We start from the raw sequence: 13,395 nt of genomic DNA, 5'->3' as shown, positions 1-13,395 counted from the left end.
GGTCCCTTTGTCTAATACGCAAACACGGTTCAGCATCTGATAGGCCTTCCCATAGTTATCTACTTAGATACACGGAACATGATCTATACCTGCCTACCCCACATTCAGAGTTGGTCAAAAGTTCCATATTATATAATGCAAAAAAAATGCACAATCATCTGCCACTGGAAATTAAATCCATCACCTCTTTTTTTGCATTTCGTAAAGCATTAAAAGCATTCTTACTGGAGAGAGCTTTTTACACAGTTAACGATTTTTTTTTGTAATCATTGATTTGAAATTTCGCACTAGCAGATTATGTATTTTTACTATCTGTACATGTTTAGGTATACTGCTTTTTGTAGCTATTTTAGGATTTTTTATAATTTTTTACTTTTTTAAACATTTTTTACATTTTTTTTTAACGTAGAGAGATTTTTTTAATGATCTCTTTTTTTGACATTGTATACATTAAATTGTATATTTTATAATAATATTTTTGACTACTTACAATTTCTAAATTGTATTAATCTGTATATATTGTAGATAATCTATTCTATTTATTTATTTATATTTTTTTAAAATTTTGTTTTGTTTTTCTTTTTTTTAATTGTGTTTTGTTTGCATTTTTGTGTCTTTTTTGTTTTACAGCTTTGTCTACAAATTGTAACAATTTCTTGACAATAAAGCATTGATTGATTTAAATTAACTTATTAAATTAGGTTTGGTTTATTGAAAAAACATATTTCGAATTATTTTTTTGTATTTTAAGTGTGTCCACATATTAGTTTATAAAAATTATTTGTCTAAACGATTTAATTAATTAACTGAACTGAGAAAAATTGAAAAACTGGCTTTTAAAAAAATTGGTTTTAATTTTTAGTAACCTTATTATCTGCGTACTTGTTTAGAACTAGGCAGCTTTCAGAAATGAATCTTGAAATTTGTGCGAACAAAGTTTTACTCCAGACCATACCATTTTCGTGATAATCAAATCAAAAATATTCTAAAACTCGTCAAATAGGAAGTTTGAACAATTAGTTTTTATTCACTTAGATTTACTTGCTTACTTACTTAATTTGATACTACTATTTACTCCTAAAATAATATTGGATATCGAAAATTCTGTACTTTATATCTACCAGGTTATTACGTTGGTTCACGTGACGAAAGCAATCTCTGCCACCAAATGATCCATGGTGGAGGTTCAACGTATAACTCCGCCAATCGTTGGTTCGACAAAACTATCCAGCTCATTATCTCTACCGATGGCGCATGTGGACTGTGTTACGAACACTCTATGGCAGAAGGTAGTCATCTTTATTTACCCATTATTCTTTATAATAAACCTCGACGTTATATCAAGGTGTAGCAGTAGTTCAGCTTATTGAGAACTTTTGGAAACATGCTGAGTCATTACCAGAAATTTCCGAAGTCCCGTCTGCAAGCCATTTACCTCCTCCCGAAAAACTTGAATGGGTATTGGAAGCTACTGATATTAAAAGGATCGAAGATGCGACGGAACTAATAGATAACTTAGTTAAGGATCTGGACTACCAAGTAAAATATTTAACTGCTATTAAATACAAATCTTATATTTTCATTTAAGGTTTATAGATTTACCTCTTACGGCAAGGATTTTATAAAATCTTGCCGTGTCAGTCCAGATGTGTTCATTCAGTTAGCTTTGCAACTAGCCTACTATAAGCTTTATGGCAAGCTGGCAGCTACCTACGAAAGTGCCAGTACGAGAAGATTTTTGTTGGGGAGGGTTGACTGTATTAGATCAGCTAGTCCGGAAGCTCTTCAGTGGGTTAAAGCGATGACCCAACCTAAAGAGGATAATGATTATGACGTAGGAAATAAAAAGGTTACTTGAGTATTCTATTTAAAATTATTTAATCCTAGCTGAATTTTTTTTAAAGGTAACTTTTCATTTGGTAAGCGACGATGAGAAGTTTCAACTTTGGCAGGATGCAATTAGAGCCCAAACTCAAGAAATGATCGACAATATATTGGGTCAGGGTATTGATATTCATTTATTGGGGCTTCGAGAAGCAGCGAGAGAAACTTCACCCACTGCAGCCAGTCCTTTACCTAACCTATTTACTCATCCATCTTACAGGTAGGCACTGACTACATAAAAGTGGTAAAAATATTTGCTCATTTATAACTAAAATAAGCTGTACGTTAAATTTTGAAAAAATAGATCTATAAACAGTAAAGAAAAAAGGGAGAGTAGTGCTCTTATAATTTGTAGTGAAATATGGTGATTTTTAAGTAATATTTTAAGCTATTAAGTAGTTTTGAGACGATATTAACTTTAAAAAATTGATGAATATAGTGAGGCTACTATACACGCCTCACTATTGATGATAATATTAATGTATCGAGAAAACCTGTTCTAAAAAACATGTGCAGGAAAGAATAAAAGAGAATAAAAGAAACAAACATTAAAGGCTTACAAAGCTAAGGTAATCAAAACGTTTTATAATTTTAAATAAAAATAAGCAAAGAAGTTTTGTGTAATTTTAGGCACACACCAACAAATCCCTGGGCACATAGTCACAATGGCCAGTCAGAAAGACTTTATTTTTATTCAATATTCAAGATAAACGCATTCAGAATGTTCATTAAAAGAACCTCTTAAAAATCTACATAAAACAGTTTTATAATTACCTGTTATAAGGGTCAAAAATGTAGAAGATTAGGGGAAAATACCAAATCTTCATGGGCTACAGTGTATATTACTGCTATGTTTTCACATGTTCTAGTGAAATTCGGGTTGGCAAGGCAGCTTCTTTAAAACTTTCTTCGCTTAGTAGAGATATATTTGAGGGAAGATAAATATCAAAATAATTAGGCCTATACATTTGATTTAAGTAAAATTTTTAGTTCAATTATTCGGCAGCTCATAATTAGGAGAATCATGAAAAACTTTGTTTTAAATGGCAAAATGAGAATAATGATTTTCCACTTTTCTCAGGTTATTATATTCTTTATAAAAGCCTAGTGTCATCGCATTGGTACGTCTCATACGGCCAACTTGACGTTTTAATTCGATCTTGAATTAAGGGATGCCTAAGGGACTGTAACAATATATGGAACTGAAAATTTACAACTGAAATTTTAATTTAAACGTTGAATAAGCTTAGAGCATAGTGTAATCGTTAAACTTACTTTTACTTTTACTATATTGATTACTATTACATATGAAGTAAAATCATTAAATAAATAAAAATAACTAAACAACCTAAATAATTATTACTTGCTAACAATACGAAAACTTGTCTTTCAAAATTAAATTTGAACCTGGTTTTTAACAAACTATATTTATTTCCAAAGCGTTAACAAAGTTGAAGAGTTGTTCACGTTCAAGTTCTGATTGGAAATAATTTTCTTGTATTTTTAATGAATATATTTTTGTGTTATAAATTTAATGGCATAAATACGGTTTTATGAACCATTACGTCGAAGCTGTACGCACAGACAGAAAGAGTACCAAGAGCAGTGGCTCGTTAAACATACATATTAAGTCGCGCAACTAATACAATAAAATTATGTTTAAGACTATACAATAAGGTTGCGGTTGTGCTAAATCGACAGTATCAGCAACAGGGATTCCTGCTAGATGGTGTTTGTGTACTAAGTGGCTATTCCCAAATGGATGAAATTCCAGGTCGCCGTTTGGCAGTGTTTTGATATGTGTTATGTTAGTACTGTTTGCGCCTCTCAATAAATTAACCCAAATGTTTTTAGGTAATAATCCCTAGGCGGCGTTTGATTGGAATTGATTTTGACCGTAATATTCTTTTGCAAGTTTGCCTTTCTAAAGTTGCAATTAAATTTTTAATAAGAAGGCATTGTGTAGTGAGTAAAAAATATATCAATTTCCTTTTATTCAAAAACTTGAAGAACAGAAACTAAGAAACCACTAGGTTTCTACCAAAATAATCGGCATGCTGCAAATATTTCCCCTTTCGATATTCGATGTCATAGTTAAATAACTAGAAACAATTTTTTTCGAACATACGCATATTAGGTATCAGCTTCTTGTCAGTATACAGGATGACGTTGCGTAGCTTTTAGCTTAATTTGTGCTTTACTCGATGCAAACTTTAATAGTTCACTTTTGACCCGGTTCACTTTGCCCAGCTAGCACAGATCTGTATCTGTAAAGTAATTATATGTTAATTTAGGGATATTAAACCTGAGACAGACCCACGAACGCCGAATTCACGCATGGAAATAATGATATTCTGAAAAAAGCTAATCAGTTTTATAATAAAATTTTTAGAGATTGGTCTGTGAGTCTTGGCCTTAAATAATATATATGATTTTCTTGTTAACTTCTCCCGATATTCAATAAAATCCCTAAACACTATTACAAGCTTAAATGCCAAAATATTAACCAGTCCAATCAGAAAAAAAGCTTATATTTATAAAAATTTTAAAATTATAGATAATTTTAAGGTTTACAATAGTGGTTTAAGTATCTAGAAATTCGATCAGGACGAAATTAATTTAAGGCTATGGTTTCTGCTTTTGCTTTTAAAACACAATAATAGTTGAATATCATTAGCATATGATTAAAAATATAAAAATAAATTTTAATTTTCACTCCGTAACTTTTTTGGACGTTTTACTGCAAAGGACCTAATTAATTTCTGCGATATTACTTGAGTGATAATAAGAGTGTTCCAGAGGAACCTAAGATTAGTTAAAAAAAACTGTTAATAGTATTTCTATAAAATTAAAGCCTCAACACTAAATAAATGCTGAATTCTTGACAACTTTTACTTTTGAATACTTTCGACTAATCTAGTAAGATCAGGACAATTCATAATAGTTTTTTCTTAGATTCCCTGGAGCGCGATAGTAGAAGTAAATAATTAAGTGGAGTCTAATCTGTTTATGCTAGAGTTGTCTATTTTTATATTAATTTTATATAATGAGCCAGCATTCGTCATTTCACTTTTTTTTTTGATATGTCTAAAATATTAAGAAATAAAAACTCAAACGTTCTATTTTGTTCAAAACTGGCTTAAAGATAAGGCTCGCAATTAATAAATTTAATATATTTATTAAAAAATCGGCGAAGATCATTAAACAGGTCTGTAGTAGGCGGCATTCTCCGCCTACTAAAACTGAGTTTAAATTTTTTACTGAAAATGCCAACATCGTTAGCGAAACATGTATCGGAAATAAAATTAAGACTTTTGGTTAGTGGCACAACTGTTTCGCAATTTCAGTGTCACACCAAAGGTTCCTATATAAAACTATAGGACTGAAATAGTGATGTTAAAAATAGGATCACATAAAAATACCTCAATAGTATTTCTATGAATATATTAATACTATTATCCAAATTTCTCTACCGAATTTTTAGGAAAAGAAGTATACAATTAATATACAATCGTTTGCACATTAATTGTATTTATATTATTGTAATTACAATGGAATTTATTTTAAATATATGTATATTTACTTAATTATAAATGTAATTATATTTATTAAATATAATTGAATTTATGGCGATAGCGCTTATATACCATATCCATTAATTAGGATAGAGCAAAGTTCCTCGGCTTATGCTAGAAAGGAATGGAAGCGTAAATTTGAAAATTCAGCTGTCAATGTCAGAACAGAAGGGACGAACAAAAAATTTAAGCCATATTTTAGCGAGTAAGCGGTTTTAAGCGGCTTTAAGCGTCTTTAAAGCCTAGTTCAGACACGGCTAGTAATTTAGTCGAGTAGCGAGTAATTTAGTAATTTAGTGCGTGCGGACAACAAAAATTAGTAGAGTAGTTTAGTGTAGTAGTTTAGTCCGCTGGATTCATTCGATTCTATTTTGATGGTCGAGTAGAGTTCCCCCACCCGGCGCGGCTAACTACTAAACTGCAACTAAACAGGTATGAACGCGTGTGTTTAGTTAAGTACATTAGTAATTGACTAATTGACGAAATTCTTTCAATCAAAGTTATCTTTTTTGTTCTCAAAATGTCACGTTGGAATGAAGATACGACATTTAAGTTTGTTAGTGAATATTTGAAATATGAGGCATTATGGAACGTGAAAAGTCAATTATATAAAAACAGACAAGCGAAACAAGCCGCATATACCAATTTGGAAAAAAGTATGAATATTAGTGGATTTACAGAAAAAGAAATAAAAATTAAAATAAAAAATATCAGGTCAACATATTCACAGGAACTGAAAAAAATAAAGGAATCAATGAAATCTGGCGCTGGAACTGATTCTGTTTATATCCCATCGATAAAGTGGTTCCGAATAGCAGACGATGTATTGAGAAATATACAATCAGAATTAAGAGGGACCCAGAGCAATGTCGTAAGTATCTATTCTTATTTCTTTTGCAAAATACACTTTAATTCTATGCTACGTAGTATTTTTTGACGTAAATATACGGGGTGTTTCATAAATGTGATGCCAAGCTTCAAGAGAGCATATTTCTTACAAAAATATTGCAATAGACCCCAATTTGTCTCATTCAAATGTTGATATTAAAGATACAGGGTGTCAAAAAATCATTTTTATTTTGAATTTTGTTTAATTTTATCTAAACTAATTAAAATATTTTAATAAAACTTGGTATAGGTAGTTTTTTTGAAGTGAGAAATTCGAAACCGGTCTTAAAAGATTTATCAAACGTAGAGGGCGCCACCTACACGTTGTATCTGTCATTCAAATAGCCATAAGTTTTTTGTACAGACCCGTGCAACTTTTTTGAATATGAAATATGAGTTCTTAATTTCTTCAACAAAAAAAATATATACTTTACAATAGTAGCTAGGAGCAACGGTTTTCGAGATATTTAAATTTTGTTGTTACATTGCCATTAAAAAAAGTACCTTATGCAAGCTATGTTTTTTTTTTATTTTTTTTTAATAAACGGTCATATGAGCTTAAAATATTGTAGTTTAAGTTCAATTGACGTAAGTACTTGTGATTAAGTCAAAATTGGCATTTACATAGCTACTAAAATAGTGTATAATACATACACCACATAATGAGCTTTTTTTTAAAAGTGACACCACATCAAAATTGAAGATATCTCAATAACTGTTTATCCTAGCGACTATTGTAAAGTATGTATACCTTTTTTTTGCAGAAGATATCAAGAAGTCATATTTTAAATTAATTATTGTTGCGCGGGCATGTACAAAAAAATTATGACTATTTAAAACACAGATACAACGTGTAGGTGGCGCCCCTTACCTTTGAAAAATCTTTTAAGGTCGGATTCGAATTTCTCACCTTAAAAAGCCCCCCTATACCAAGTTTCATTAAAATATTTCAATTCTTTTGGAAATAATAAAACAAATTTTAAAATAAAAATGGTTTTTTGACGCCCTGTATCTTTAATACTATCAACATTTGAATAATAAATTGGGGTCTATTGGAATTTTTTTATGAGAAATATGCCCCCTTCAAGTTTGGCACCACATTTATGAAACACCTTGTATGAAGTAGCGATTAGTTTAACCCGATCTTGGTTTATTGCAGGATCATTGACTATATGTTAATTATTATTTTATCCTTTTTGTTTGACGTTGAAAAAAATATTGAATCCAAAAATGTATTGGTTTAATATAAATGCCTAAAAAATATTAATACATATTTATACATACATATATGTACATACATATTATATTAACATTAATATTAATAATTAATAAAAAAAATGTAGTCGAACGTTTCTATTTTAAATAAGTATTTGTTTTTTTTTATCGATTTTTTTAATTTTTTATTTTGAAATAAGAAAGCCATCAATGTATCATTCGTAATTGCCAATCCACTGACCCTTCCCCTACAAAATAATCAGAATATTTAGCTCGAAGTTCTTGAGCTCTTCTTGTTGAATGGTTTGTTAAATTTCTCGGAAGTGGGACTAACCCATTAAATCCTTGCAACGTTCTCCAATTGCCATCTTTTATTGCACCTGTATCGTGGTTCTCATTGTCAACAGATTGACTATTTTCTTTTGATAATCTGAGCCAGTTATGAAGGGCGCAACAGGCTTTAACAATTAAATCAACTTTATCTGGAGAATATGGCATTGGTTTTTCAAATATCCTAAATCTGCTTGCTAGTATACCGAACGCATTTTCGACGATTCTTCTTGCTCGAGAGAGCCGGTAATTGAATACCTTTTCTTTGAGACTAAGTCTTGTTCCTGGAAAAGGCTTCAGCAAATATTCCTTTAATGGAAAGGCATTGTCTCCGACCAAAAAATGGCCTTCGGGTAACAGACCATTCTCTAATAGGGAATATAATTTGCATTGACGAAACACTCCTCCATCAGAGATGCGGCCATTACACCCTACGTCTATATATGTAAAACAGTAGTTATGGTCTACAACAGCCTTACCTATTGGTTCCTTTGTAATTATAATATAAGCTCCCTGAATCTGTAGGTGATTTTATAACTACATGTTTTCCATCCACCGCTCCGCAACACCCGGGAAAGTTCCATTCATTCCTAAACCCTTGTTCAATAGACTTCCACTTAGATTCATCGGGAAACTGCAACAAAGAAACATATTATTAATATTCTAAAATATTACTATAATACTACTTATTTTAAGTTCCAACAAGTTACCAAAGACATACGATCTTTTTTAGTCGGACTGAAGCATTATTCTGGACTTTTTTCTGTTTTAGACGCAAAACGTGGAATTTGCAGATACAGATAAAAACAACGTAAACGAATCCCAAAACGAGACACAGCAATCAAGGCGTGCTGCTTCTGAAATATTAACCCAAGAGTACAATGAAGCTCCTAGACGAATGAACAAGGCAGCACCTGAAATTTCAGGCCAAGTATCAAAAAGGCAAAAAATAAGTCAATTAAAAACTGTTGTGGAAGAAAATGAATTTGAAGTGTTTGGTAAAAACGTCGGATTGCAACTAAAAAAGATGCCGCTACAACTTGCCTTAGAAGCACAGCAAAATATACAAACCTATTTAAATAGAATTCGACTTCAGCATCTGATTTCACAGGGAAACTCAAACTCAATACAAAGTGCTACGCTAACTTTATCTTCTCCATTTTCCGATTTAAGATCTACGAGTTCTATCCTTGATAGTGGCTCTAGCACAACGCGAGATACAACACCAGAACACCAGGATTTCTATACACAGCAGAGTATCAATGACCTTCAAGTATATTCCAAGGACACCTCAGAGAATTTCAACCTATTCCCTAAAGGAGCTGCAGGACCACCAGTTGATCCGGAAGTAATTGATTATGACTCACAGCCAATGACTCAATTAAGACCATCAAATAATATTATTTTAGCAGCTTTAACAGATGCGCTACACACAGTTAATTCCTAAATTATTGCTACTCTGAATTTTTTTTAATATTTAAAGTTCTATGTTTAACAGAATACAATTTTTTTTATTTTGTGCAAAAAATAATTGGAATTAATTTTTTTCACTAAACTTGTTATTAAAAACATGCAATAAATAATAATATGTATTTTATTGGTACATACCTGAATAAACTCTTTCAAAGCGTCATAAATAGCTTCACAAACTTCAGGAATAAATGCAGATATTGTTGATTTTCCAAGTCTAAACAGATGCTGAAGACTTCTTAAGCTACTGCCAGTTGCAAGAAAATACAGTACACATTGCAACTTCGTCCTTGCTGGAATTGCATCCCGAAGGTGCGTATTTTTACGTTGAATCTCATATTTTGTTTTATTCAAAAGATAATTAAATGAAGTTTCCGAAATTCTGATTGCATTACTGTATTCTCCCGGATCTTCTAATGCTAACTCTTTAAAAATTCCGTTTGATGCTCCTAATAGGTCTCGTCTATCTATCCACTTTCTGACCCATACGCGCTTTGATTTGTCAGATATTTCTACCTCAATGTCTTTCAAAATAATATTTAAAATATTTTTTATAGCCTTATTTAATTCCGTACGACGTCTGTTCTTGTCCATTTCGACACCACTAGTTGACTTTTGCACTAAAATGGTCTGAACGATAATCGATTAGTGGATACTCGCCACGCGACTAAATTACTCGCTACTCGACTAAATTACTAGCCGTGTCTGAACTAGGCTTAAGACATCTCATTCGAGTGATCAAGTCATGACGTCACCGTATAAGGCTTTAAGCGTTACGAGACCGCTAATAAACTCGATATGTCAAAGTCAAAGGGAAGCTATACAAACAATAATAAACAATAAATATTTATATCAATTTTTTGATATTTTTTAGAGTAGAAGTATTATATTTCTTAGTATTAGTTTTATTTATTTTATATTAATGTCTCATATATATTAACAGTTAAGACATCCAAACCAAATAAAAATGCAGAAAATAATAAATTATCAAAAGAGCGAATAGATTTGCAAAAAATACAGTGAAGAACGTAAAGGTGAGGTTGCGCGGATATTTTTTTAAATTGATTTTTGATTAGTTTGGGTTTATTTCTGTGTGAAAAAAAATATGAGTGAGGTTATGTTTAAGCCAGTAACTTTTTTCATTATTGTATTTCATCTTGATCTGATCCTTAAAATGTATGAGATCGGATTTAGTTAGTTTAGTATTTAGACTCAAAACGTTTTGAAAACTTAGACAAATGGGTGTTATCATGGTTTAGGTCAGTCTCCAAAGTGCCGATGAAAGGTATAGCTAATATTTACTAATATTTAGACTCTGACAGCTGTTAGACATGACGTCATTCGAGCGCAACCATATGATGACGTAACGCTTAAGACATTGTGTAAGGCAACCGAGTAAGACGCTTACTCGCTAAAATATGGCTTTAAGAAATCCTGAGAATGTCAATCGAATTAGTTACATCAAACAACAACACATCAACAAACAAATTATACCTTAACAGGTGTAGTAAAGAAAGCAAAAGTAAATAAAAATGAGAAAAATAAGATTTTGAAAGGCTGCCATTTTGATATGGGTAATATGGGTAATGACTTAATATTCTAGGACCATAAAGCATTCTGTGAAAGCTTTCAAACGACGTATCGCATCTTTTATTTACTTGTATTGTTCAAAATGGCATCCCGCCTCCATCAACAACCAGGAACCAAAAAGTAGTATTTATTCTGCTAATGATGTGTGTCAAATTTAAAATTTTTATATAAATGTATTCAAAAGATAAGAGGGGGGAGGGACAATTAAGAGCCGCACTGTACTAACGTTTATTTATACTAATAATTAATATATAATAAATACGCAATTATTTATTATTTTAATAAAACTGTATTTTAGAAATCAATTAAATTTTATAGTTTCACTTACCTATTAAGTTAATTATATATTTAATACTGTCATTCAACCTTATATTTTTAGGCTAGCAAACAAGTTTCTCTTATCCACTAGTCAAGTGGCTACCAATGCAGATTCCTTTATGGGTTATGGTCCAGTGGAGCCAGATGGATATGGAGCCTCGTATAATCCCAAGTCCGATCATATAATTTTTTGTATTTCGGCTTTTTGGTCCTCGGAGATTACTAGTACCAGTAAATTTGCCCAATCCTTAGAAGAAAGTTTAAATGCAATGCAGGAATTATTAAAGCGGCCTAACAATTCCACTTAGATTTCTTTTTATTGTTAGTTATATTTTCAGATATTAATACATTACTAAAAAGTTATGCAAGATCGGATGTTAGAAAAATTAAAAGAGGTCGTCCATTTTATGGACGGGTGTTAAAAGTAAAATCGCTGATAAAAGATGTTTTACTTGAATTTTAATTTGATTATATTGATAGTAAAGAAATAGTCCATACTTGCAGTGGAGTCATCGGTTAAGGTAAAATGAAAATCCTGCAGTCTACTTCCACTTATTTATTAAACATTCAGTTATTTCAAAACTTTCGCACACAGCGGTGTCTATCATCAGGGGATAAAAGTTTTAAATTTAGTGTTAGATATACGCCCCAGGGTTTGATGTCATGTCAAAAAAACCCTCTATTTATTATTAATGTTTTTTTTTTTAATTTCATCATTTTAATTTTTTTTGTTTACATGACACAACGTAAAAGGGATAAAAGGTTTAAAATTGGTGTTAGATATACGGCCTAGGGTTTGGAAATTGGAATTAAACCTTGGGGCGTATAACTAACACCAATTTTAAACTTTTTATCCCCCGATGATGGACACCGCTGTGTCCCAAACATGTCGGGAGTTTTAAATAACTAAATGTTTAATAAATAAGTGAAGGCAGACTGCAGGATTCTCATTTTACCTTAATTATATTGCTATGCTTTTTTTTTTTTTTAATGGATTGTTATTTTTATATTTTAATAATATAGATTGTTATCTAGTCTGAATTTTCATTTATCTAAGCGTTTTACATATTACTGTAAAGTTATTTAAAAATTGTTTTTTGTTTATAAAATTGTATCATTTAAAAGACGTGCTATCAGTATAGGATGTTAATTATTATAGACATATACAGTTAAATGTATGCTTTAAGTGTAATAAATCAGTATTAAATCTTTATTTACATTAAAACAAATATATATGATTGTTATAACTTTTAGATTTCTATATTATGTTAATTTATGTTAAGTTTATTATATTGTACTCTTCTACGCTTATATCTATTATCTCACTTATTATTTTATTTTATTTAATAGGTAAATTATTTATTAATGTTACAAATTAATAATATTAAGATAAATACATATCAAGTAAATATAAAAACATATCCTTTTTTCTAGAGCTGGATTAACAATAAAAATATATTTATAGAAGCGTTAGGAGTTTTGAAATATTTATTTTATATTTAGCTTAATTAAACTAAATATTGAAACAAATACATATCATTTGTCAACTTTACTTAGATATAGGATTTAAAACATATCATATTTGAAACTACGACACAAAGTCTATTATAAAGTAATATTTAGAAAAATAATGTATTAGGTAGATGTTAAAACGTATTAGATGTATTTTGGTTCGAATTTTATTATTAATAGCATTTTTGAATTAAAATATACTACAAAAATAAGTGCTAAATATATCTTTTTATAATTTTTGCTTTATTAGAAATTAGTATGTTGGTGTAAATACCCATTAGAAAAGTCGTGTATTAGCAATATTAACGAAAAATAATTTAATAAAATATAATTGTACTGTTAAATTTGAAATTCTTTAATTTTTGTATAAAATCAGCTTACATTTTATTTTACATTTGCTGAAAAGCTTTAATATTTATGTTCCATTTTAAACCTACAAAATATTGCCAATATACTGAAGGTAGGTCAGCTAAAATATGATCTCACAAAATATAGATTATACACTTGTTAAGATTTTTCCATCACACTTTATATAAATAAGATGACTTAAGTTGAAAACATTAAGATCAAATGAAACAAATTAATTTATTTAGTGTGTAGGAAATGTTAGTAA

At 30.3% G+C, this 13,395-nt stretch overlaps 1 protein-coding gene across 1 annotated transcript in view; it reads left to right on the top strand.

Moving 5' to 3' along the window:
- Positions 1–12,567, top strand: part of LOC126734648 (choline O-acetyltransferase) — a gene marked incomplete at its 5' end in the record, with an annotated part of 209,258 nt that extends 196,691 nt beyond the window's left edge. Inside the window, 5 exons of the mRNA XM_050438346.1 lie at positions 1,125–1,289; positions 1,346–1,539; positions 1,589–1,849; positions 1,905–2,104; positions 11,332–12,567. Coding sequence (XP_050294303.1) covers positions 1,125–1,289; positions 1,346–1,539; positions 1,589–1,849; positions 1,905–2,104; positions 11,332–11,578 — 1,067 coding nt within the window. The remainder of the gene's footprint in view (positions 1–1,124; positions 1,290–1,345; positions 1,540–1,588; positions 1,850–1,904; positions 2,105–11,331) is intronic.
- Between the last annotated feature and the right edge of the window lie 828 nt (positions 12,568–13,395).

The sequence above is a fragment of the Anthonomus grandis genome, chromosome 3 (genome assembly GCF_022605725.1).
Source record: "Anthonomus grandis grandis chromosome 3, icAntGran1.3, whole genome shotgun sequence".
Classification (NCBI taxonomy): Eukaryota; Metazoa; Arthropoda; class Insecta; order Coleoptera; family Curculionidae; genus Anthonomus; species Anthonomus grandis.
This window is presented reverse-complemented; position numbering and strand designations above follow the sequence as displayed.